At 49.6% G+C, this 26551-nt stretch overlaps 2 protein-coding genes and 1 pseudogene across 3 annotated transcripts in view; all 3 read right to left on the bottom strand.

The window, feature by feature from the left end:
* PANX1 (pannexin 1) overlaps nucleotides 1-6108 on the bottom strand; it is a 67335-nt gene extending 61227 nt beyond the window's left edge. For both annotated transcript variants that reach the window (XR_010121547.1, XM_055283291.2), the window contains exon 1: nucleotides 3489-6108. Coding sequence is in view for 1 of the 2 variants with exons in the window: in XM_055283291.2 (XP_055139266.1) it covers nucleotides 3489-3669 (181 nt within the window). In the remaining variant the exon portion in view is untranslated. The remainder of the gene's footprint in view (nucleotides 1-3488) is intronic.
* A 3886-nt stretch (nucleotides 6109-9994) lies between these two features.
* LOC134737024 (uncharacterized) lies at nucleotides 9995-10673 on the bottom strand (annotated as a pseudogene).
* A 12923-nt stretch (nucleotides 10674-23596) lies between these two features.
* HEPHL1 (hephaestin like 1) overlaps nucleotides 23597-26551 on the bottom strand; it is an 81452-nt gene continuing 78497 nt past the window's right edge. Inside the window, exons 19-20 of the mRNA XM_055283290.1 lie at nucleotides 26203-26271; nucleotides 23597-26116 (exon numbers count right to left, since the gene is read on the bottom strand). Coding sequence (XP_055139265.1) covers nucleotides 25914-26116; nucleotides 26203-26271 — 272 coding nt within the window. The 3' untranslated portion in view covers nucleotides 23597-25913. The remainder of the gene's footprint in view (nucleotides 26117-26202; nucleotides 26272-26551) is intronic.

The raw sequence follows: 26551 nt of genomic DNA, 5'->3' as shown, positions 1-26551 counted from the left end.
GTTATATCTATCCTTTGACTCACTGGGGCTGGCCCAATGCCTGCCCTGTAATGATAGCAAAAGAGCAGTGCTAACTCAGAAAGACCAAGTCCTTCTCTACCCAGAATGGTGGCTGCCCACTGGGAGGTCAGTGGGGGAGGGAGGCAGGGTCCCCGGCTGACCAGACACCCTTTCCCTAGTAGACTACTGGCTGCCCTAGCTCCCCACCTGGTCCAGCCAGCCAGAAACATCCTGGCAGGAGACAGGGGCTCTCCTTCCCAGGGGATATGTGCCACATGAGGCACCAGGGAATCAAAGCAGCCCCTGAAGCCTCAGACCTTGCACAGCCCTAAGCGCAGGGCACAGGAGGCCCTGTCAAAAAACCCCTTGAACATGAATCCCATTCAGAGTCTGGTCTGTTGACAGTTTTGTCTTCATCTAGGCTGCTGTAAGAAAATCCCACAGACTGGGTGGCTTAAACAACAGTTATTTTCTCGCAGTCTGGGAAGTTCAATACCAAGGTACCAGCAGATTCGGTGTCTGGTGAGAGCTCTTTTCCTGGTTTGCAGATGGCCCCCTTCTCCCAGTGTGCTCACACACCTTTCCTTGTGGCCACACTTGTGGAGAGAGGAAGAGGGAAGAAGAGAGGAAGGGGGCTAGTGGGAGAGAGAGGGAAAGAGGGAGAGAGGGAGAAGATGGAGGGGGGAGAGAAAGAGGGATTTCTTCTTTTTCTAAGGGCATCCCATCATGAAGGTCCCACTCTCATAATCTCATCCAAACCTAATTACCTCCCAAAGGGATCTCCAATTAGCATCACATTGGGAATCAAGGCTTCGACATATGAATTTTGGGGTTGGGAGACACAAACATTCAGTCCATAACTGCAGCACACTGAGGGAATTCATAACTTTAGAGAAATACTTCTAGAATTTCAGAGCTTGAAGGTCACGTCATGCAATCATGCTTATATTCTACACAAAGCTGTCGCCCAGCCATTTCCTAAACCTCTCCCCCCTCAATGAAATGTGCAGCACCTCTAGAGGCACCTGAGAGTAGATGTGTTAGAAATGAAGGGCCTCGAGGCACTGTCTCCCAGCAGCTTGCACAAGGTGACACCCACAGGGTACCCAAGCCACACAGATCACACTCATCCTTCTTCCACAGTACAGCCATTCTGCACTCTGAACACAGATTCTTCCTCATCACAAAAATAACATAAAAAAGAATCTGAGGCACATGCAATATAACCTAAGCTTATAAATCAAGTGGGACAACTTACCTATCATGATGACGTACATCCTTTACTACTATCATCACAGGCAGGTGTCTGGGAGGTGGCCAGGACAGGCCTGACCCAGGACAGCACTTGTATCATTAAATGGCACTCAGAGGGCGCACTTCCAAGCAACTGGGACCCTTATCCAGAACACCCCGTCCATTCCCTCAGCACAGCCACTCTGGGAGAGTTCCCTAGTGTGCTCTGGCACTTCCTTCACTAAATTCCTATGGAGCACTTGTTGAGGGCAAGACATGATGGAAGGCAAGAGGAAGGAAAAATGAGGGCTGGTGAAACCACTGATTCTTCCTTCTCTGGCTCCCACCACACAGCCTTTCTAGCCCAAATTCACAATTAAATTTAAACTGTCTTTTGCTGTGTGTCACTTATTTTCCCCCTACCCAGCTGAATCTCAGAGGAGGCAGATCTGCAGTATTTTAGAAAGGCTGAGTAGAAGTATCAGGCCTAACCAGACAGGTGAACATTTCAGTTCTTACATTCAATCCTTAGTATCTCACTGTCCAAAAGCCTTTAAAATGCTCCCAGGCACAACTCAGAAGAGTCTCCTTGCCACTCGGAGGGTCAGCACCGAGTTCAGCACACAGCTAGTACTAAAGGAGGAACTGACCGAAGGGAGAGATTATCTCCAGGACTCATGCTACTTGGTGGTTTTGCTTTCAGCTGGGAAGCCTCAATTCACTGTCAAATGGAAAGTTAAAGAACATCCCGATGACTATGCCTATGCAAAGAGCAAGAAAACTAAAAATTTATTTTCCACAATTTGGCAACTTCCTGCCAAACTAAACAACTTAGTGCTGCAGATTGCAAAATCACACTCATCGTCACTCTTTCCTAATCAGCTCTTCCCTCAACTTCACAATTCCCATCATCACCAACACCACACTCCACTCACCCAGACATACAACCTCCGCAGCACGTTTGACCAGTACTGCCCTTCATGGCCTATTAAAAACTAGGTACTCAAGTGCTGCTTATTTACTCCTTGATCTCACAGCAATCACCCACCCATTTGCTTCCACTCTTCACACCGTCTGTGCACAAGACCTCAACTGATGCCTTGCTCTCTGGCACCCAGCCCTCCAGGCCCCATCCTCTCACCTTCTTCCCAGACCCTAAATGCCACCATCAGGCTAGTATTTACTTAGCGCTGTTTTCAATCAGTCTGTCCTCTGCTCAAACAATAACTTCACAGTTCTGAAACCATCAGCCTACACTCTTCTGTTCCAGGCTGAACCAGGCCCATATTCACTCTCAGACTCCAGGAACTCTGACTTATCCTCCTGCCTTGGCTAGGACAGTCACTGTGTCTCTCTTTCCAGGAACATATAACATTCTCTGCCATCTCAAAACCTTAACAAAGGTCTTACTCCTTATTATCTAAATCTCACCCACCCTCTGACAAAAGTTTTCCCAAAGTCCAGCTGCACTGGGTCCTCTCTCTTCCCCTGCCACAGAACTGTATTTAACCCTCCTGCACTACCTTCCCGTTGGTCCATAAACACTCTCTCCTGTGTGGAAAGTCAGAACAGCTGATGAGGAAGATAAAGCACGTAGCCACGTGATCCTGCCCAAACCACCAGAGTTTCCAATCTCACACAACTGTTATGAAGCTCAAATGATAATTTACAGGAAGGGGACTTGTTCATCTCACACTCGTAAGACCATCCAAGTGGAGGATCCCTCTAATGCCTGCCAAGTGCGGATATTTCCTATCATTCACAACCCTAGAGAGCTAAGATCTCAGCAAATACCAATTATACGTAAGACACTGAAAGAACACACTTTCTCATGGAGCACCGGTCTTCACATCCTCCATGTAGCCACTCAGGAACTTCTCTGGTGTAAAATTTTAGGCGGCTGGACAAATATGTAGGAGACAGGGGTGAAAAACGGGGACACAGCTATTCTTGGCAAATCTGGTGGCAAGGTGCCAGTTCTAAGAGTGGAACATAAACTATAAGCCACAGTCCGATCAGAGGGGCATGAGGAACAAAAGAACTGAGGAGTAGGGATGCGAGCAAAGTAGACCAGGGTACCAATGAAACACCTGGGCAAAGAACGCTTTGGACCATAAAACTGGGGCCACTGCCCTTCCTGACGCTCACGACCATCACAGCTGGGCGTGCCCAGACTCAGGCCTGTGAGCCGTAAAATCGCAGCTCACCGGGCCAGACCGGGGCGGCCACTCCCCTCCGTCCTGGGCGAGGCTTACCAATCGAGATCTCCTGCGCGAAGGCCAGCGAGATGAGCAGCAAGGGCAGCCCCACGGCAATGCACGTGACCATCTTATCCACGGCCAGCTCCAGTCGCAGCCCCTTGAACTTGGGCTCGGTGGGCTCCTTCAGCAAGAAATCCGAGAACACGTATTCCGTGGCCAGGTGAGCGATGGCCATGGCTGCGGCGCGCCAGGCTCTGCCAGGCAGGTCCGGGTACCGCCGGCGTCGGGAGAGCTGCGCGGCGCCTTCACCCTATCACTGGCCGGGCGCGCGGCTTCCGCTTTCCCTTTGCCTGCTCCCTAGCTGCTCCCGCATCCCGCCTGCCTTTGTGTTTCGGTGCCTCCTGCTCCCAGCGACTCCGCTGGGCTCTCGCGCTCGCTGCCTCCGCCCCTGGGGCGGCGACCCGAGAGCTCGGGTCCCTGCGGTCCCACCCCGCACGCCCGTGCAATTCCCCTGGCCGCGCGCCGCACTCGGATTCGCGCCTCTCCCGCGCGCCCGTAGGCGAGGGAACCACGCGCGGAACAAAGCGCTTCCCTCTGGCCCCTGCCCCTCGGCGCCGCCCTAGCTGCCGAATCGGCCTCCGGGCCAGCCTTGCGCTCTCAGCCAGCTGCGCCGCGCTCTTCCGGAACCATCCGGGGAAACCGAGTACCCAGGGGCGTGGAGCTTCCGGAAGACGCGGTGACGCGGAGCGGGGTGGGCGCAGCTGCATCCCGCGCGCCTCGGGCCACTCTCCGACAAAGGGATTTTCTCACTCAGCGGCACCGTTGAAAATTCTCCCGTCCCTCCCTGCTGGATTCTCCTCACGTCCTGGCACCCGGGATTTTTAAAATCATTTCTGCAAGCGACTCTTTCTGTGGACCGGATGGCCCCCCTTACGCCCCACCCCTAACATTTCCAACACGGTGAAATCGGGTTAGAAGGAGCTGCAAAAGCTTCAAAGAACAGTCAGTGCCATAAAAGGCCAATCGAGCGGTGTAGACCGACGTTGCCTTGCAGAGGGAGCGCTGGACCCTTCCAGGAGCTCCGCGAGAGGGTGACGAGGAAACGGTAGTGAGTGTGGAGTATGACCCGTCTGAGGCCTGAGTAGCGCTGCTGGTCCCATTTCTCTTTCCTCTGCCATCCCAATCAGAGCCCTATTCCGGGAGCCAGCAGAGAGGGGGGCCTGCAGGTAGGTGGCTGTTGGGGCTGCAGAGAGTTGCTTCTGAACAGCTCACAGGAAGTGGATGATGGAAAGACAGGAGGAAATACTCTGACCAGTGTCCACGGAAATTGAGGCTAAGTAGAAATAATTTGATTTATTGGAAGCTAAATGTGAGGATCCACCCAAGAAGGCTTACCAGCAAAGTTGGGCATGTTTCAAAATTTGTTACACGTTGGAAGGGTTTTAGAAGAAAGTTTAGGAAAAGGGAGGAGGACCCCTCATATCAGCGTTGGGTTTTTTTTCATCGGAGGGTACGGTACACAGGTTACAGTCACTGACTGCAGATGACAAAATACAGGCTAAAATGTTTTGTGCACAAGAAAATGAAAGTTTATATGATTCAGAAACAAGTCAGTGTTCTTTCCAATGTCAGTATTTTACATATTAATCAGTACATCAACAGTTCGAGAAACTGACAAAAAGATTTGAAGGACTCACAGTAAGATTTTTTACTCAGGGACAGGATCTAAGCCATGAATCATAAGCCCTTTCTTAGATGGCTTAGTTTGGAAGCCCTGTCAAATGTGACATGTAGGTTATCACCAGCAACATTTGAAGCAGGCAGGACCTGCAAACATGAGGGCTCCTTGGGGCGGGGCTTGGCTCCCTTCTCTGTGGGTCCACAAACATAAGCCTCACCTCCCACGTGTACCTCTCCACCCCAGCCTGGCCTCTAAACACACATCAAAGAGCCTATACAGCTCTCTCCGCGTAGACGGCTCATAGGGCTTCAAACTCATAATGGCCAGGACTTCAGTCTTCATCTTCCCCTTAAACCTGAACTCCATCTTCCCCATCTTAATAAATGTACCACCAGCCACCCGTGCACCTAAGTCGGAATCCTGGAGCACCATCTTCAACACTCCATTTCTCACAGCTGCCATAACCAATTTTCAAATTCTCTTGCTTCTTTCTCCTAAATATAGCAAATCTGACACCCCTCCACCTGCACTGCCAATACCCAATTCAACTCACCATCCTGTCTCCTAAACACATATAGGAAATATATGAGACAGGGTCGCCCTCCATTCTCTTCTACAGCTGCCAGGATGAGCTTTTCAAAACTCCAGTCGGGGCCGGGCACGGTGGCTCACGCCTGTAATCCCAGCACTTTGGGAGGCCGAGGCGGGCGGATCACGAGGTCAGGAGATCGAGACCATCCTGGCTAACACGGTGAAACCCCGTCTCTACTAAAAAATAAAAAAAAAAAAAATTAGCCGGGCGAGGTGGCGGGCGCCTGTAGTCCCAGCTACGCGGGAGGCTGAGGCAGGAGAATGGCGTGAACCCCGGGGGACGGAGCCTGCAGTGAGCCGAGATCGCGCCACTGCACTCCAGCCTGGGTGAAAGAGCGAGACTCCTTCTCAAAAAAAAAAAAAAAAAAAAAAAAAAAAAAAAAAACTCCAGTCGGATCATCTTTTCTACTTAAAGTGTACGTTGTTTTTAGCATAAAATACAAATTTCTTAGCATGGCCTCTGCCTACCTCACTACCAGCTTCACTGCTTTCCTTTCAGTTCTTGAAGTTAGCTAAGCCCCTGGCCTCCTCCAGGCCTTCCCACCCAAAACACTCCCCACAGTGGCCTCTTTGCCTGGCCCAACTTTATTCACCCTCCTGGCCTCAGCTTGATGTCACTGCCTTGGGAAAGCCTTCCCTAAGTAGACAGACTAGATTAGGTCTCTTTGTGAAATTCTCCCATAATACTGCCACACTAGTTACTAGCTGTTAGTCTTGGGAGTTCTTTGACTCTCCTGTGTCTCAGTTTTCTCATCTGTAAAAAGGTTGTACCTCTTAGGACTGTGGTAAGGACCAAATGAATTAACACGTGGGTAGTGCCCAGTGCCAGTGCCTGGCACTTTGTGAATCTAGGTACATATCATCTGTCATTGTTGCTCTCTATTTTTCCTTCTTAAAAATAGTCACAATTACAACTCAACAAATATTTATTCGTTTATTTAGTGTTAGCCACCACTTTATATGATCAGCTTCTTGAGGGTAAGCCCATGCCCATGTGTACCACTTTTATCCTCAACACTTAGCACAAATGCCTCGCACAGAGTTGATGTTTTAATTCATATTATTAAATAAATGTCTGAAGGAATCTGACCACTTTTTAAAACTGGCCCAGTTCACACTCATTTATCCACACATTCCAGGCATATATTAGAGGCTGGTGATGGGCCAGTTCTGGGCTTAGTGGATGGGGAAGCAGAAATGAAGTGAATGCATTCCATTTCCTCAAAGACCTTATGGCTTAGCAAGAGAAATAAGGCATGCACACAATTAACTATAATGCAAGGTAGAAAGAGTGATTATTGTGAAAAGTGGGGTATACCGAGGGAGGTGCAGAGAGAATGCGTCAGTTGGGACATTCAGAGCTGGGACAGGGGCTTTCTGGGAGTCAGGAAATCATGGGTGCCATTTCCCTTCTTTCCTTGCCAAAATCTAATCATCTGACAGGCTCAAATGGCCCCTTTTTAGGAAGCCTTCCAGGATCCTCCAGTTGTAATGAATCCTTCCCTCCCTTGTTACTCTGTCCTCTGGCCTAGCAGTTAGTTCATTTTGCCTTCTGTGATGGGATGGTGGATTGTGTATCTCTTTTTTCATTACATAGCAAGTTCCTCTGAGGATCTGGACTCAATCTCAGCAGTTGCAGAAATTGCCCTCAGTTTTGGCAATTTTTTACATCCGGTATGATGTTATTCCACTTTTAATGAATTTAAAATAGAAGCCAGATGGAGAACTTGTTGGAAAATAGCGTGTCCAGAATTGATTCCTTCTGGTGGGTTCTTGGTCTCGCTGACTTCAAGAATGAAGCCACAGGCCCTCGTAGTGAGTGTTACTGTTCTTAAAGGTAGTGTGGACCCAAAGAGTGAGCAGCAGCAGGATTTATTGTAAAGAACAAAAGAACAAAGCTTCCACAGCGTGGAAGGGAAGCTGAGCGGATTGCCACTGCTGGCTCAGGTGGCCAGCTTTTATTCACTTATTTGGCCCCGCCCACATCTTGCTGATTGGTCCATTTGACAGAGTGCTGATTGGTCCATTTCACAGAGTGCTGATTGGCCCATTTTTACAGAGTGCTGATTGGTACATTTACAAACCTTTAGCTAGACACAGAGTGCTGATTCGTGCATTTTTACAGAGTGCTGATTGGTGCATTTACAAACCTTTAGCGAGACGCAGAGTGCTGATTGGTGTGTTTACAATCCTCTAGCTAGACAGAAAAGTTCTCCAAGTCCCCACCTGACCCAGAAGCCCAGCTGGCTTCACCCCTCAATCCCCCCTCTAAACAGGACACCCCAACTGCTGTTGGGAATCGGTCAATGACCGGTCTAGCTACTTCTGCTGTATAGGGGCAAAGAAGGAGCCCTGCAGTTGTAGTGTCCTCCAGAGGGGAACTCTTTAGACCAGTGAAAGGGCCAGCGGGTTGGTCCAGGGGTCCTCGGTAGAAATTGTTAGTTGAGCTCATTTGGGGTTCCATTTGTAAGACCATCTGTAGCTTGATGGCCTCAATCCTAGAGGAAACAAATTTAACAAGGAGGTTAAAAATACAGGGCCTGAAGGCGAGTAATAGCAAGATGGCTGCCACGGGACCCAGAAAGGGGAGAAGCCATGTTGCCCAACTCTAGAGGTTGGTATAAAAGTCTGAAAGGCATTGTCTGATTTCAGAAGCCTTTTCCTGTGAACGCCGGGCAGCAGCTCATACTATTCCTGACTGGTTAGTGTAAAAACAACACTCTTCCCCTAAGAAGGTGCAGAGTCCTCCTTTCTCAGCAGTGAGGAGGTCTAGGCCTCGGCGGTTTTGGAGAGTCGCTGCTGCCAAAGAGTCCATTTGGGATTGTAGAGTAAGGATAGGTTTTGTTATCTCTTGCAAACTGTCTGAGAAATCCTTTGAGAATGTGTGGTAGTCGGATAATGAAGTAGATAAACTGGCTATTCCGGTTCCTGTAGCAGTAGCCATTCCTAACCCTATAAGTAGGGGTATTAGTTGTATGGCTCTGCACTAACGGACTTGAGCTTTGAGGGGTACTGATAGGGTCTCATTTCCTGGGGAAATGTTAATGTTGGGACTTAGAAAGACTAAGGTGCAGGTGCCTTCCAGTTAGTGGGGAGGCAGATATAGTTCGACATTCCACATAAGAAGAATATACCTTGGCTGGGTAGACAGAACTGGTTGTGTATGTTAAAAAGGTGTGTGAGTTGATTGTTTTCATTTTCCCATACTCCTAGAATACTTGCCAAGGTAGCTCCGGTGAGGGGCTGGAAAGGGGTGTTGGGAGCCAACTGAGTGGCTCCCTGTGTTCTATTTTCCCACTGGAGAAAAAACCATTTTGTGTCTACTAGGAACCATTTGAGAGAGCGATTGAAAGAGGGGATGAGAAGGCATTCACTAGTGGTGGGGGCACTGCTGCAGGGGGTCCAGGGGTGAATGGTCATGCAGGGAGTATGTTTGCCATTACAAAACCTGGAATGTTTGTTAAGCAGGGAGGAGGTGATGATTTTTTGGGGCCCTGAGAAGTAGACAAGCCATCTGAATGGAGCTGTTTGAGTGACTCGGAAGTTACTATGATCAGTTGGGGCTTGAAGTTGTAGGGTGTAATTACACTGATGGGGTAGTAGGTGCCCCAGGGGCAGGCCTGATAACAGGTTGCGTTGGATGCATAAAGGGGCTTGGAAAGTTAAGATGGTATTTGTAGTTACAGGGCCGTGTATGGGCTTTTCATTGCTTATGTAATAGGTGAGGTTGGAAATGTAAGAACGTAAAAGTTGGATTGCATGTCCTGTTAGGGTATTCTTGGTCCTATCAGAGATGGGGAAGTCAGCTAATGATTGCGTATTTAGAAGTTGGAAAGGGTCTTTTCCTTCAAAATGCGGGTGGTTAAGTTGGTGAAGACCCAATTTTTTGCAGGAATGGGAGGTTCCGCCTGGCAGCAATTTTGGCCTCAGCATCTGCCCAACAGTTTCCTTCTGCCTTTTCTCCTTCACCTTTCTGATGGCTTTGGCAATGTAAGACTGCCACCTCCTTGGGTGTTTGCACTGCGTGCAATAACTCCGTAATTTCCTTGTGGTATTTAATGGGAGTTCCCCCAGAGGTTAGGAACTCCCTTTCTTTCCATATTGCAGCATGAGCATGTAGGATTAGATAAGCATACTTGGTATCTGTATACACATTTATTCTTTTTCCCTTTCCCAGTTCTAAGGCTCGGGTAAGTGCCACTAGTTCTGCTAACTGGGTGCTGGTCCCTGGGGGAAGAGGCTTACTTTGAAGTATGGTTACATCACTAACTATGGCATAACCTGCCCTTCATATCCCATTCTCCACAAATGAACTTCCATCGGTATATAGGTTAAGGTCAGGATTAGCTAAGGGGACTTCTAAGAGATCATCTTGGGTGGCATAAGTCTGGACTATAATTTGTTGGCAGTCATGCTCAATTGGTTCCCCATCGTCTGGGAGAAAAGTGGCAGGGTTAAGGGCCATGCACGTATGTATTTGAAGCACCAGTCCCTCAAGGAGTAGCAGCTGGTATCTAAGTAAGCGGTTGTCTGATAGCCATAAACTTCCTTTGGCACCTAGTATGCCATTTACATCATGAGTAGTCCAGACAGTGAGATCCTTTCCTTGTATTATTTTGATAGCCTCTGACACTAAGACGGCCACTGCCACAACTACCTGTAAACGGTGAGGCCAGTGTTTTGCTACTACATCAATTTCCTTACTTAGGTATGCCACTGGTTGTGGGGTTGTCCCACAAGTCTGAGTAAGGACTCCAAGAGCTATCCCTGCTCTCTTTGTGACGTATAAAGAGAAGTTTTGTCCTGTGGCAAGGCTTAAAGCTGGAGCTTGTACTAGGGCCTGCTTTAAGGTTTTGAAGTCTGTTTCTGCCCCTGCTTCCCATTCTCCTAGACGAATATTTGCCCTCTGGGTCTCCTTGATTACAGTATAGAGGGGACTGGCTATCTCGCTGTATCCGGGGATCCATAGTCGGCAAAAGCCAGTGATTTCAAGGAACCCCCACAACTGTTTTTTTTTTTTCTTTTATCTTTTTTTTTTATCTTTTTTTTTTTATTAATTTTTTTTGCGTACAAAAACAATAAACATTTTCTAAAAATACATACAAACAAAAAGATACGTATCAAACATATTAGGAAGGTTGCACATGGGAAGTCGGGGAATAGAAATGGGGGTGGGAGTTAAAATAAATGAGAGAGGGACTTTATATGGATCAGTGATAATAACTCAATCCTCTATTTGACAAAGAAGAGGGAGAAGGAAGAGGAAGAAAAAGAAAGTGGGATAAAGGATCAGAAAGGGAGGAAAATAGAAAAAATTAGAGTATGACTCCAGGGTAGACCTGTTTTGTTGTCATTGAGTTGGTTGGTTGGTTTGTCTGTTGTATTCTTCATGTTTCGCCAAGTTGGCCAGACTGGTCTCGAACTCCTAGTCTGAAGTGATCAACCCGCCTCGCCCCCTAGAGTGCCGGGACCACAGGCGTGAGCCACCACGTCCAGCCCCCACATTGCTTCTGGCCTCCATGGTAGACCTCCCAGACGGAGCGGCCAGGCAGAGGAGCTCCTCACTTCTACCCAGACACGGGGCGGCCGGGCAGAGGGGCTCCTCACTTCCCAGAAGGGGCGGCCAGGCAGAGACGCTCCTCACTTCTTCCGAGACGATAGGTGGCCGGGCAGAGGCGCTCCTCACTTCCCAGACGATGGGTGGTCGGGCAGAGGCGCTCCCCACTTCCCAGACGATGGGTGGCCGGGCAGAGGCGCTCCTCACTTCCCAGACGATGGGCGGCCGGGCAGAGGCGCTCCTCATCTCCCAGACGATGGGTGTCCGGGCAGAGGCACTCCTCACTTCCCAGATGGGGCAGCCGGGCAGAGGCGCTCCTCACTTTCCAGACAATGGGTGGCCGGGCAGAGGCGCTCCTCACCTCCCAGACGATGGGTGGCCTGGCAGAGGCGCTCCTCACCTCCCAGACGATGGGTGGCCGGGCAGAGGCGCTCCTCACCTCCCAGACGGGGCGGCCGGGCAGAGGCGCTCCTCACTTCTTCCCGGACGGGGCGTCCGGGCAGAGGCGCTCCTCACTTCTTCCCGACGGGGCGGCCGGGCAGAGGTGCTCCTCACTTCTTCCCGGACGGGGCGGCCGGGCAGAGGCGCTCCTCTCTTCCCAGACGGTGGGTGGCCGGGCAGAGGCGCTCCTCACTTCCCAGACGATGGGTGGCTGTGCAGAGGCGCTCCTCACTTCTTCCCGGATGGGGCGCCCGGGCAGAGGCGCTCCTCATTTCTTCCCGGACGGGGCGGCCGGGCAGAGGCGCTCCTCACTTCCCAGACGGGGCGGCCGGGCAGAGGCGCTCCTCACTTCTTCCCGGTCGGGGCGGCCGGGCAGAGGCGCTCCTCACTTCTTCCCGGACGGGGCGGCCGGGCAGAGGCGCTCCTCACTTCTTCCTGGACGGGGCGCCCGGGCAGAGGCGCTCCTCATTTCTTCCCGGACGGGGCGGCCGGGCAGCGGCGCTCCTCACTTCCCAGACAGGGCGGCCGGGCAGAGGCGCTCCTCACTTCTTCCCGGACGGGGCGGCCGGGCAGAGGCGCTCCTCACTTCTTCCCGGTCGGGGCGGCCGGGCAGAGGCGCTCCTCACTTCTTCCCGGTCGGGGCGGCCGGGCAGAGGCGCTCCTCACTTCTTCCCGGACGGGGCGGCCGGGCAGAGGCGCTCCTCACTTCTTCCCGGACGGGGCGCCCGGGCAGAGGCGCTCCTCACTTCTTCCCGGACGGGGCGGCCGGGCAGAGGCGCTCCTCACTTCTTCCCGGACGGGGCGGCCGGGCAGAGGTGCTGCTCACTTCCCAGACGGGGCGGCCGGGTAGAGGCACTCCTCACTTCCCAGACGGGGCGGCCGGGCAGAGGCGCTCCTCACTTCCCAGACGATGGGTGGCCGGGCAGAGGCGCTCCTCACTTCTTCCCGGATGGGGCGGCCGGGCAGAGGCTCTCCTCACTTCTTCCCGGATGGGGCGGCCGGGCAGAGGCGCTCCTCACTTCTTCCCGGATGGGGCGGCCGGGCAGAGGCGCTCCTCACTTCTTCCCGGACGGGGCGCCCGGGCAGAGGCGCTCCTCACTTCCCGGACGAGGCGGCCGGGCAGAGGCGCTCCTCACTTCCCAGACGGGGCGGCCGGGCAGAGGCGCTCCTCACTTCTTCCCGGACGGGGGCGGCCGGGCAGAGGCGCTCCTCACTTCTTCCCGGGCGGGGCGGCCGGGCAGAGGCGCTCCTCACTTCTTCCCGGACGGGGCGGCCGGGCAGAGGCGCTCCTCACTTCCCAGACGATGGGTGGCCGGGCAGAGGCGCTCCTCACTTCTTCCCGGACGGGGGCGGCCGGGCAGAGGCGCTCCTCACTTCTTCCCGGGCGGGGCGGCCGGGCAGAGGCGCTCCTCACTTCTTCCCGGACGGGGCGGCCGGGCAGAGGCGCTCCTCACTTCCCAGACGGGGCGGCCGGGCAGAGGCGCTCCTCACTTCCCAGACGGTGGGTGGCCGGGCAGAGGCGCTCCTCACTTCCCAGACGGGGCGGCCGGGCAGAGGCGCTCCTCACCTCCCAGACGGTGGGTGGCCGGGCAGAGGCGCTCCTCACTTCCCAGACGGTGGGTGGCCGGGCAGAGGCGCTCCTCACTTCCCAGACGGTGGGTGGCCGGGCAGAGGCGCTCCTCACTTCCCAGACGGTGGGTGGCCGGGCAGAGGCGCTCCTCACTTCCCAGACGGTGGGTGGCCGGGCAGAGGGGCTCCTCACTTCCCAGACGGTGGGTGGCCGGGCAGAGGCGCTCCTCACTTCCCAGACGGTGGGTGGCCGGGCAGAGGCGCTCCTCACTTCCCAGACGGTGGGTGGCCGGGCAGAGGCGCTCCTCACTTCCCAGACGGTGGGTGGCCGGGCAGAGGCGCTCCTCACTTCCCAGACGGTGGGTGGCCGGGCAGAGGCGCTCCTCACTTCCCAGACGGTGGGTGGCCGGGCAGAGGCGCTCCTCACTTCCCAGACGGTGGGTGGCCGGGCAGAGGCGCTCCTCACTTCCCAGACGGTGGGTGGCCGGGCAGAGGCGCTCCTCACTTCCCAGATGGGGCGGCCAGGCAGAGGCGCTCCTCACTTCTTCCCGGGCGGGGCGGCCGGGCAGAGGCGCTCCTCACTTCTTCCCGGGCGGGGCGGCCGGGCAGAGGCGCTCCTCACTTCTTCCCGGGCGGGGCGGCCGGGCAGAGGCGCTCCTCACTTCTTCCCGGACGGGGCGGCCGGGCAGAGGCGCTCCTCACTTCCCAGACGGTGGGTGGCCGGGCAGAGGCGCTCCTCACTTCCCAGACGGGGCGGCCGGGCAGAGGCGCTCCTCACCTCCCAGACGGTGGGTGGCCGGGCAGAGGCGCTCCTCACTTCCCAGACGGTGGGTGGCCGGGCAGAGGCGCTCCTCACTTCCCAGACGGTGGGTGGCCGGGCAGAGGCGCTCCTCACTTCCCAGACGGTGGGTGGCCGGGCAGAGGCGCTCCTCACTTCCCAGACGGGGCGGCCGGGCAGAGGCGCTCCTCACTTCCCAGACGGTGGGTGGCCGGGCAGAGGCGCTCCTCACTTCCCAGACGGTGGGTGGCCAGGCAGAGGCGCTCCTCACTTCCCAGACGGTGGGTGGCCGGGCAGAGGCGCTCCTCACTTCCCAGACGGTGGGTGGCCGGGCAGAGGCGCTCCTCACTTCCCAGACGGGGCGGCCGGGCAGAGGCGCTCCTCACTTCCCAGACGGGGCGGCCGGGCAGAGGTGCTCCTCACCTCCCAGATGGGGCGGCCGGGCAGAGGCGCTCCCCACCTTCCAGATGGGGCGGCGGCCGGGCAGGGGCTGCAATCCCAGCACCCTGGTAGGCCAAGGCAGGCGGCCGGGGGGTAGAGGCTGCCGCGAGGCCAGACCACGCCACTGCCCTCCAGCCCGGGCAACACCGAGCACTGGGTGAGCGAGACTCCGTCTGTAGTCCCAGTACCTCGGGAGGCTGAGGCGGGCAGAGCACTCGGCGTCAGGAGCTGGCGACCAGCGTGGCCAAGATGGCGAACGCGTGCCTGCATCCGAAGGAGAAAAGGCAGGCAGCGGTGGCGGGCGCCGGCAGTCCCAGGGAGTCCGCGGCGCGGGCAGTAGCAAGCCGAGTAGATTGTAGCCTTGAAGTCAAAAGAGAAGCATCACAGGAAGTCAAGGTGCCCACAACAAGATGCAGGAGCGACACTGGGCTTTCCTTCTGGACTGAACTCATATGAAAGTGCTCCTAGCAGAGATGGCCCCGATTGTTGGCAGGTTAGAGAGGCCAGTAAGGCCAGTCATGGTGGCTCATGCCTGTAACCCCAGCACTTTGGGAGGCCGAAGCAGGAGGATCATTTGAGCCCAGAAGTTCAAGACAAGTCTGGGCAACATAGACAGATGCCCATCTAGTTTCACACGGCTGGAGAGGCTTCAGGAAACTTAGAACCATGGAGGAAAGGGAAGCAGACACCTTCTCCACAGGACAGTCAGGAGGACGTGAGCACGAGAAAGAGGAACTGCCACCCCCACAACTGTTTTAATGTCTTAGAGCAAGGATAAGCCAGTATAGGCTGTATTCGTTCCTTGCTGAGGGTTCCTCTGGCTAAGATTAGGCCTAGATATTTGACCTGCTGTAGGCAAAGCTGGGCCTTCGACCTAAACGCCTCTTACCCTTGGTTAGCTAGAAAGTTCAAGAGATCTAGAGTAGCCTGCTGGCATGAGGCTTCTGAACTGGTAGGCAAAAGTAAATCATCCACATACTGAAGGACCGAGTGCCTGGACTTGAGAAGTGGCCTGGATCTTGGGCCAGTGCCTGACCAAACAGATGAGGGCTATCCCTAAACCCTTGGGGCAAGACAGTCCACGTAAGTTGGGACATATGGTCTGTGGGATCCTCAAAGGCAAAGAGAAACTGGGAGTCAGAGTGCAGGGGAATACAGAAGAAGGCATCCTTGAGATCCAGAACAGTGAACCATTCTGCTTCCTCTGGTATTTGAGAGAGCAGGGTATAGGGGTTGGGTACAACTGGGTATAGAGGAATTACTGCCTCATTGATGAGTCTAAGATCTTGCACTAGTCTCCACTGACCATTCGGTTTTTGTACTCCTAGAATTGGGGTGTTGCAGGGACTGCTGCATTTCCTTACTAAGCCTTGAACTTTTCAATGTTTAACAATATCCTATAATCCTTTATGAGCTTCAGGCTTTAAGGGATATTGCCTTTGATTAGGAAAAGTGGTGGGATCTTTTAGCCTGATTTGGACTGGGCAGGCATTTTTTGCCCTTCCAAATTGTCCTTCCAATGTCCAGACTTCAGGGTTGATTCCCTCCTCAAGTAGAGGATAACAAATGGGTAACTTGTTCCCCATATTCATGTAGATAATAACTCCAGCTTTGGCTAATATATCCCTCCCTAATAAGGGTGTGGGACTTTCAGGCGTAAAAAGAAAGGCACGTGAAAAGAGCAAAGTCTCCCAATTACAGCTGAGGTGGTGGGAGAAATACCTGGTTATAGACTGTCCCAGGATTCCTCAGATGGTAACGGGCCTTGAAGACAGTCATCCAGGACAGGAGATTAACATTGAGAAAGCTGCACCAGTGTCCAGGAGGAAGTCAATTTCCTGGTGCTCAATGGTTAAACATACCCGGGTCTCAGTGAGGGTGATGACATGAGCTGGCGCTTGCCCCGGGCACCCTCAGTCCTGTTGTTGGATCATCTGGTTGGGGGCTTCTGGCCCAGAGAACCATTGCACCCTGGGGCAGTGTACCTTCCAGTGATTGCCTCGACATAGTGGACATGGATGAGGGGGTGGCTTGTTTCTTGTTGGGCAATCTTTTTAAAAGTGTTCTTGTAAACCACACTGATAACAAGCCCTACTGGGTGATTGGCCTGCTCCATTTTCTGTCCTCTCTGAACCACCAAGGTTTATTTGTCTGATGGCCATGACTAAGGCTGCATCCTTTCTCTGGTCTCGCTTTTCCTTTTGGGCCTGTTCCTCTTGGTTCCTATTATAGAACACTGAGGTTGCCAGGTTTAATAATGCCTCCAGATTTTGTTCAGGGCCCAGGGCTCGCTTTTGGAGCTTTCTCCTGATATCTGCAGCTGACTGGGTAATAAACTTTTAGGATCAATTGACCCTCTAGTGAGTCAGGTGACAGGGGAGTATATTTTCTTAAGGCCTTCTGTAGCCACTCGAGGAAGGCAGAAGGATTTTCTTCCTTTCCCTGAGTTATGGTGGACATCATTGAATAATTCATGGGCTTTTTCCTAATTCTTCTTAGTCCTTCTAGAACACAGGTCGACAGATGTTTATGACTCCAGTCCCCCTGATCTGAGTCAAGATCCCAGTGGGGATCCATACTGGAGACGGCTTGCTGACCAGTAGAGAATTTGTCCCTTTCTTCGGCTGTCATTCTATCATTTACTTGACTAAGATACCAGGTATCTCCAAACTCTTGGGCTGCAGCTAAAGCCACATTCTTTTAATTAAAGGCCAGGGTTTGATCTAACAATAGGACGACATCTCTCCAAGTGGGATTGAAGGTTTGCCCTAAACCGTGTGGGACGTCTGTGTACCTATCAGGATCATCTGAGAACTTCCCCAGGTCTGCCTTGATCTGCTTTAAATCAGAGAGAGAGAAGGGGACATGTACCCGGGTTGGGCCAAATTCCCCTCCCTCTACAGCTTGAAGGGGACATAAGCGATAGCCCAGGGGTTTTTGTGGTCCTTTGGAGATTTCTTTGCTTGTTTCCTTCTGGGTGGGGGAGATTAGAGGAGGCTTATCGTTAATAGGAAGGGGAGCGATAGGGAGGATAGGATACGGGGGTAAGCTGAGAGGTCCTCCTGTGAGGTGTAAATTGCAAGCTTTGCATAGTTGTGTATTCTCCTTCAGTGAAAAGAAAGCTTGGACATAAGGTATTTTACTCCATTTGCTTTCCCTCTTACACAGAAGGCCAAGCTGCAGAATAGTATTGTAATTTATACTTCCCTCAGGTGGCCATTTTTCCCCACCAGAGAGAGAATACTGGGGCCAGACCGTAGTGCAGAAAAAAATGAGCCACCTCTTTTTCAGGGTTTGCAGGTCAAATTGGTCCCAATAGCTTAGGATGCATTTCAAGGGTAAGCATGTTGATGTCTCAGTGTTTCCCATCTGAAAGACAAAAACCACCCATGGGTTTGGTTGGTTTGTTTCTCCCCCTGCCCAAGAACCCGCAACGGTCCCTGGACCCTGCTGATCGGAATAGTTGCACTCACCAATGCAGCAGCAGAAACACTAATTTTCCTCCTAGGCCACAAGGAGGACCAAGGAAGGTGAGATTTAGTGGCACTTACTGACACATTCTCGAAAACCTGCACCCTTGCCTGCCCTCCTAGACCACAAAGAGGACTGAGAAAAATCAGATTTAGTGGCCCTTACTGACACATTCTCGAAAACCTGTTAGAGTCTTAAGCATTCTCCTGTTAGTATTGGGACTTTTCTCATGTCCTATAAAGATGTTATGCCCCAAAAATGAAGTGGAGGGCCATACCCTAAGGGAGGGAAGGGATCTCCATAGTTGGAAGAATGATGCCTTTTGTTCTCACTTATATGAATAGGAAGGATGCAATTTCTGAAGCTCCCCATATCCTAGCTTGAGGAATAGCTTTTGTTAGTTCTGCTTGTCTAAGGAAGGATCCTAAAATTCCAGGTAGTCCCCCCTATGATGGGGCTTTGGGCAAAAATTATGTCTTTCTGATTGGTGAGTCTGAGTGCCTAAAGAAGGGAATAGAGTCCTGAAGTTTATACTAGAAATCATTCTTATAGGAGAAACTAGAAAAGCACTAGAGATAGGGAGTGGTTTTTAGAAGCGGAACTAGCCTTGGAGAAGAGAGGCAAGAGGAAGTTTGTCTGATAGGCATTAGGACCCAGGAGGCAAGGATCAGGATAGATAGGACAGATGGGCAAGTCTCATTTGGGTGACATGACTTTGAGAGTTCTGCTCATGGCCGCAGGGTCAACCAAATTGTTGTCAGGACCCCAGAGCTGAATGACTTTCCTCTCTGTTGACCCTTGGCTCAGCCCAGAAGTACAGGAAAAGTGGAAGCTGGTTCCAGGCAAACCACTGCTCCCAACTCCAAAGAGTCGGGGATTGTTAGAGAGCCCTTTCCCAGAAAGCCTGACACCCGTGTCTTTATTTCGGCAGCCTCACTAGTCACTTTTAACTGGCCAACAGGTGCCCAGTATTTAGCCCCTGAATTCTAAGGAAAAATAGGACAGAATAGCAAGCGAAAGGGGTCCGATGGTACTCACCACTTGGCAGTAGGCAGTAGTTGCTTTGTGGTCACCAAAATGTGTCCAGAATTGGTTCCTTCCAGTGGGTTCTTGGTCTTGCTGACCTCAAGAATGAAGCCGCCAACGCTTGCAGTGAGTGTTACAGTTCTTAAAGGTAGTGCAGACCCTAAGAGTGAGCAGCAGCAAGATTTATTGTGAAGAATGAAAGAACAAAGCTTCCACAGTGTGGAAGGGGACCCGAGCGGGTTGCCACTTCTGGGACAGGTGGCCAGGTTTTATTTGCCTATTTGGCCCCACCCACATCCTGCTGATTGGTCCATTTTACAGCGTGCTGACTGGCCTGTTTTACAGAGTGCTGATTAGTCCGTTTTTACAGAGTGCTGATTGGTGCATTTACAAACCTGTAGCTAGACACAGAGCTCTGATTGGTGCATTTTTACAGAGTACTGATTGGTGCATTTGCAAACCTTTAGCTAGACACAGAGTGCTGATTGGTGTGTTTACAATCCTCTAGCTAGACAGAAAAGTTCTCCAAGTCCCCACCTGCCCCAGAAGCCCAGGTGGCTTCACCTCTCATTAGAATGTAGAGCAACCAGACACTGGTGTAGGGCCAAGTCAAAGATGGAAAGGTTGGGGCAGAGGAGTAGTTCGGATTTTTTTCAGTAGGCATTAGGGGGTTTTTGGAGGGGAGGAATATAAAGGATGTTGTGCTTTAAGATGATTAATCTGCCAGCCATGTGTACAATGGACTGGAATGCAGACAGTGGAGATGGAGAGGCTGGGTAAGAGGCTGTCAATGTTTTGCAAAGGAGAAGTAACAAGGGCCCAAACTGGTGCTGTGGTCTGGAGGATAGAAATGAGTAGCACAGAAGGGTGTGGTAGCTAAGGGAGCCATTTTTCCTACTGTAAAAATCAAATCAGACAATCTGACATATGCCAACATTCTTTGGGGGTAATGAGAAGGTAAGACCCTGGGTTCAACTCCTGGGTTTGTCACTTACTTGATATATGACTAAGGCTGTGTCGCTGGAGATCTCTAAGCCTCAATTTCCCTATTCTCCAAATAGGGATAATGCTTCCGACCTCATGGGTTGTTCTGAGGATCAAATGTGATAATGTATGTAACAGTGCCTGCCACATTGGTGACATTTAGCATTTGATACCTGTCATTACCAACCACAGGACTTTAAGATGTCAAATGAGAGTGTAGATAACATCGTTTTTTTAAAACATAGACTTTATCACTTGAGGCCAGAAGTTCAAGACAAACCTGGGCAACATAGAAAGACTCCATCTCTACAAGAAGTTTTATTTAAAAAATAGCCAGGTGTAGTGGTATGTGCCTGTAGTTCTAGCTACTCTGGAGGATAAGGCAGGAAGATTGCTTGAGCCTAGGAGTTTGAGGCTGCAGTGAGCTATGATTGCACCACTGTACTCCAGGTTGAGTGACACAGCCAGACTCTATCTGTACACACACACACACACACACAAACACACACACACACACACACACACACACCCAGAGACTTCCCATATACCCCATTCCTGCATCCATTCTACACATGACTGGCAGATTAATCATCTTAAAGCACAAGAACCCTTTTATTATTATCTTACATTAGTATGGTATATTTCTTACAACAAATGAGACAATATCAGTACATTAACTAAATCCATAGTTTATTCAGATTTCCTTAGTTTCCCCCTAATATCCTTTTGTTCCAGGAGCCCATCTAGGATACCATAGTATGTTTCTTTCATCAGCATGTCTTCTTAGCTCCTCCTGGCTATTTCTCATGCTTTGTTTTTGATGACATCACTTTTTTATAATTATAACATACATTTAGGGATTAAATCACACATCCTCCTCCCATGTCCACCTGCCTCTCCCCTTGTCCCAGTGTCATTTGTCAGAAGGAAACCAAGGTGGAGGCCAGGTGTGGTGGCTCATGCCTGCAATCCCAAAACTTTGAGAGGCCGAGGCCAGTGGATGACTTGAAGCCAGGAGTTCAAGACCAGCCTGGCCAACATGATCAGCCTGGCTGACCACGTCTCTACTAAAAATACAAAAGCTAGCTGGGTGTTAGCCAGGTGTGGTGGCACATGCCTGTAATCCCAGCTACACAGGAGGCCGAGGCAAGAGAATTGCTTGAAACCAGGAGGTGGAGATGGCAGTGAGCCAAGATTGTGCCATTGCACTCCAGCCTGGGAAACAGAGCAAGACTCTGTCTTAAACAAACAAGAAAGAAGCCAAGGTAGTTTGTGAACCTCATAGGCAGTCTCTCAGAACTCTGTTTTACTTGTTTAAGACCATTGATATTTGAATATGAGAGTTTTGCAACCAAAATAGTCTAAGTCAAAATAGTGAAGTTCAGTAGACTGCCTAATCTCTTTATATATATATTCATTCATTCATTCAATAAATATTTGCTGATAAACTATTATGTATTTGTACTATGATCTCTGCTGGGGATGCAGCAGTGAGCCAAATGGGTCCCTTGCTTCCACAGAGCTACATGCCAGCCAAAGAGGCAGACAAAACTTAAGCCAACAGACATAAAGTGATTATGTCCTGTAATAAGTGCTGCAAAGGAAAACAGTGAAGATAGTAAATAACAGGGGAAAGGACCCACTTTAGAGAGGGAAGTCAGGGGTACCCACATGTGAACTAGAAAAGCTAAGAGAGTATGATATTGAATACTGAGTGTCAACTTGATTGGATTGAGGGATACAAAGTATTAATACTGGGTGTGTCTGTGTGGGTGTTGCCAAAAGAGATTAACATTTGAGTCAGTGGGCTGAGGAAGGCAGATCCACACATAATCCATTGGTCACAATTTAATCAGCTGCCAGTGAATATAAAGCAGGCAGAAAAATGTGAGAGGGAGAGATGGGCCTAGCCTCTCAGCCTACATCTTTCTCCCATGCTGGATGCTCCCTGCCCTCAAACATCAGATTCCAAGATCTCCAGATTTGGGACTTGGACTGGCTCTCCTTTCTCCTCAGCTTGCAGATAGCCTATTGTGGGACCCTGTGATCATGTCAGTTAATACTTAATGAACTTACATATATATATATATATATAAAATGAGTTTTTATATCATTATATATATGAGTTTATATATCATTATATATTATATATATATAAAATGATCTATTCTACACATGACTGGCAGATTAATCGTCTTAAAGCACAAGACCTGTATTATTATCCTCTTACATATATATATATATATATATATTCTGTCCCTCTAAGAGAACCCTGACTAATATAGAGAGGGAATGAGGAAGCTAGGGAGGGAGAGCATTCCAGGCATAGAAAGCATCATGTGCAAAGGCCCTGAGGCAAGAAAGAACTAGCAGAGTATAGGAACGGATGAAAGCTGGAGCAGAGTTCAAGAAGTTGGAGGAGTGGGCATGGGCCAAGTCAAGCTGGGTCTTAAAGACCAAGGTAAAGAGTTTGGCTGTTATTAAAAGTGAAATGGGAAGACAGTAAAGGGTAGTAACCAGGGAAGTGATGAAATTTGGAAAAACACGAGGCAATGTGTGGACAGTGGTTGAAAGGAGCAGTAGTGATGATTGAGAGGCTGGTTTGGGGACTGCTGCAGTGACCCTACTCAAGCAGAATTTGTGTGAATCTGCAGCCCAAGGTCAGGGTTAGAGAAATACATTTTGAATGTATTTGTATAAAAATGGTTTTCCGATCATAAGGATGGATAAAATAAACTATGGAATGGCTGGTAACACATTACCACAAACTTGGTGGCATACATTTCTTCTCTTACAGTTCTGGACCTCTGAAGTCCAAAATCAGTTTCAAGATATCTGCAAGGCCAACCTCCCTCTGGAGGCTCTAGAGGAAAATCCTTTCCCTTACCTTTCCCAGCTTCTGGAGATGCATTCCTTGCATTCCCTGGCCCATGGCCCCTTCCTCCATCTCCAAAGCCAGCAGCATGGCATCTTGCCTCGGTTGTCATATTGCCTTCTTCTGTAGCCAAATCTCCCACTGCCTTTCTTTCATAAGGAAACTCGTGATTACATATAGGGCCAATATGGATAATCCAGTATAAATTTCCTATCTTCAAGATCCTTAAAGTAATCATACCTGCAAAGTCCCTTTTGCCACATAAGGTGACATTCACAGGTTCGGGGATTAGGACATGACATCTTTGGGGCAATATTCAGCCTATCAATCACAGAGGGTGAAAAGAGAAAAAGGACCCAGTGTCAAGTTCTGAGGCATGCCAACATTTAGGTCAGACAGAAGAGAAGGAACTGGAAAAAGAGATTGAGAAGGAATAGTCATTGAGGAAGAAGGAAGGCTGGCAGAGAGTCATGTTGCAGAGCCAAGGGACTAGAGACTCCGAGTGTTCAGAAGGAAGGAGCTGTTACTTGTTGCTGAGAGGTTGAGTAAGATAAAGATGGAGAAGAAGCCACTGGAAATGGCATTATGATTGGTGATCTCTACCACAGCAGATTGGGGTGTGGGGGCTGGGCACGCTGGATTGAAAGCCATCAGAATGGGCTGAGGAATGCATGGGGTGAGGTGATACAGGCACCAAGTGTGAATACCTCTATGTTCTGCTATCAAAGGAAGAGAGAAACTGGGTCAGAGTGGGTTATAGAGGTAAATAAGACAGCTCATTGCTTTCTGTTTTTAACGGTGGACATTGCTGATGGTTTTATAGAAAGATGCAGGAGGAAAAATGGATACCCAAGGGAATGAAGTCTTGCGAAAGCAAGAAGCAATGAGGCCCAAAGTCAAATGAAGAGACTGTCCTGCTAGGAGCAGGGACACTTGTATTGTAACAGGAGGAAATACGTGTGTAAGTGAAGGCAGAGTTGATTTTCTCAAGAGTGAGGCTGAGAACAAGGAGTGTAGTTATGTTTGAGGAAACAGTGTTTGAGAAGTCATATTATTTGTGGAGATACGTTATTTTGTTTCATTTCCTCTAACAAGTATCATTGGCATAGTCACAGCCCCTAAATATCTAAAAATTAATTCCCCTTTAACCACCTCCCCTAGTTCAGTGATAGATAATTTTAAGTGAAAATAACCATGCAAATAGCCACCTTATATGAAACTTTATTAAAACGATAAATGATGCAATCAAACTATTTTGTGGTTTTGTTTTCATTAAAAAAAAACTGAAAAGAAAAAAACAACTGAATAACTTGTCTTACTAAGGTGGGTAATTAATAAGGCATTTACCATAATTATTATGAAATTATGCCGCCTACACATGTATGAAAACTGTAGAACATGTACTATGAAATCACACTGTCAATGGTTAGCAGACTGAAATTCGAAATCTTTTGTGTATGCTGTTTGATATGACATTCAAGCAAACTATGAACAGAACTATTAGCATTTGCATCCCCTTTTATGTTAAGACTACAGCTTCTATCCAATTACCCATTTCCCCTCATCAAGATGAAGATGAGACAGTATGAAAGGTCCCTCCACCAGAATATTTCTTAGGTCCTTGTCATTCACTTTGATATTCAAATGACCCACTGCTAAGGCAGGCATACCAGTATCACTCATCTAGCATTGGCATTGGCATCTCAGGGCATCTCGCCCAGAGATAAAAGCAATTTCTCAGTCTTGTAATAAACAATGTTGCCTTTATCAATCTTAAACCTACTGTCTAAGCATAGGTATGGACAGTGTAGATTGCCTCATAATGGGTTGAGTTTAGTTGTTCAATAATTTTTTTGCATTCGAACCTTGGAAATTATTTATTAATTTTCAAAGCTGGTTTAATGGTTTAAGAGAATCTGCCACCAAGATTATTTTTCTCACCTTTCCTTTTCCTTTTTTTCTCCTTCCATAAAGGGGTATGTCTTTAAAAGTCATGGAATCTAGGATCTTCAGAGGTCCCTTCTCCTATCTAGTCACCTACATTGATAAAAATTCCTCCTGGTGTTTCTCATACAATGAGAATGTTATAATTTAATTTCATAGAAGATGGGGACTTGTAAAGAAAGATTCCCTCTAACTGAATGAAAAATCAGACTCCAAATTCAAGCCCAGACTTGCCTCCTGCAAAGCTTCCCTCCCTGATAGCTTGCTCTAAACTCTCAGGGAGTCCCTGATTCATAAAGGGAGAGCCTAATATGTTCTTTTACAGATTTCAGCCCTCCCACAGTCTGAAGTAGAAATACAATTTCTCTGCTTAATTTTTGAAAGTACAAACATTGCCACAGAAACATATTGTAAAAATATGTAACATGAAGTGAGTTGTAAACATTCAAGTATTTCTACAGGTTTGAATAAAAACAGCAGCAATTTTTTAAAAAAACTTATAGCTTTGCTTTTTAAACAAGCAGCACACAGGCTATTTATATCAAAGATGAAAAGGCCAGGAGAGCTGGTTAAAGCCTCCAAGAAATTTATTTGGTCTAATTCTATCAGCAGACACTGACTTAGACATTTCCAAGAACTCCTAAGAAAGATCTTTTCCACAGAACAACCAAGGGACGCAGGTTTTGCAACAATGTTGAAAAAGTAGTGCCCTTCCAGTTAAATGTCTGAGGCACTCTTTTTCTAGAAGCTGTTCACCTAGAAACTTTGGTGGTTAGCTAAGAAAGCACTGTCCAAGAATTATAAAAGATGGAATATAAAGATATCTTTCAGAGGGTCTCCCATTCAGTGAATCCATCCAAAGAATAGACTAAGAGTTGACATTCTCAGCCATGCCCATTCTCCTTTTTCTGTGTTTCATACCTGAGGATTATTCACAGCCCATTTAAAAATAAATAAATAAAAGCAAATTGCTTTGGATGATGTTTGAGAGGATCAGAAGGCTGATCCAGGATACAGTGTCAACCTTCTTGGTGAGTGATGCCTTGGTCCAGTTTCCCTGTTGGCTGCCATCTGGCCAGCTATGGGACATCACCCTTTCCTGTTGAGGGAGACCAGATGGTTCACAGAGCATCCGTGGGGAGAGCACAGGACTGGACTTGCTGGTAATCTGTCTGCTTCTTTGCAGAGCAGAGTCTGAGGGAGAGAATCACCGTGGTGATTAGAAGGAGGAGTCCAATGATGAAAAGGATGACCAAGGCTGCTTTGGCTCCTGTTGGACCCAGATTCTTGCCAAAGAAATACAGCTGCTCTTTGCCAGGTCGTTCTGTGAAAAAGATAAACTTGTCAGGCCCCTGACATTTTTGAGGAGTGAAATGTTCACTCATTTACATGGGGAGAGGGTATCATTACCATTAGATGGCACTGTGGCTGGGTGAGATGCCACTCCAGGAGATGTGGTGGAGTAAGCAATCCTGTTGTCTGCACAAAGAAAACAAGTTCATTGTTTTATTAACAACAGAAGGGGATTCTTTTCATGACACGAGTCATTTCATTTCACCAGAGAGGACTTATCCCATCAGTATCTGCCAATCATTTCTGGATTCTTACTCTGCTACTTCATTCCCATGTACATGCTTTCCTGCCCCAGCTGTCTTTCCCACTTCTGCTCACCCACTGAGTCTATCTGGAGCATCATGGCCTCTGTGAAACTTTGGCTCATATCCTCCAACTGTTACCCATTCCCTCCTACTGCTGCTAG

This window comes from Symphalangus syndactylus, chromosome 6 (genome assembly GCF_028878055.3).
Source record: "Symphalangus syndactylus isolate Jambi chromosome 6, NHGRI_mSymSyn1-v2.1_pri, whole genome shotgun sequence".
NCBI classification, from domain to species: Eukaryota; Metazoa; Chordata; class Mammalia; order Primates; family Hylobatidae; genus Symphalangus; species Symphalangus syndactylus.
This window is presented reverse-complemented; position numbering and strand designations above follow the sequence as displayed.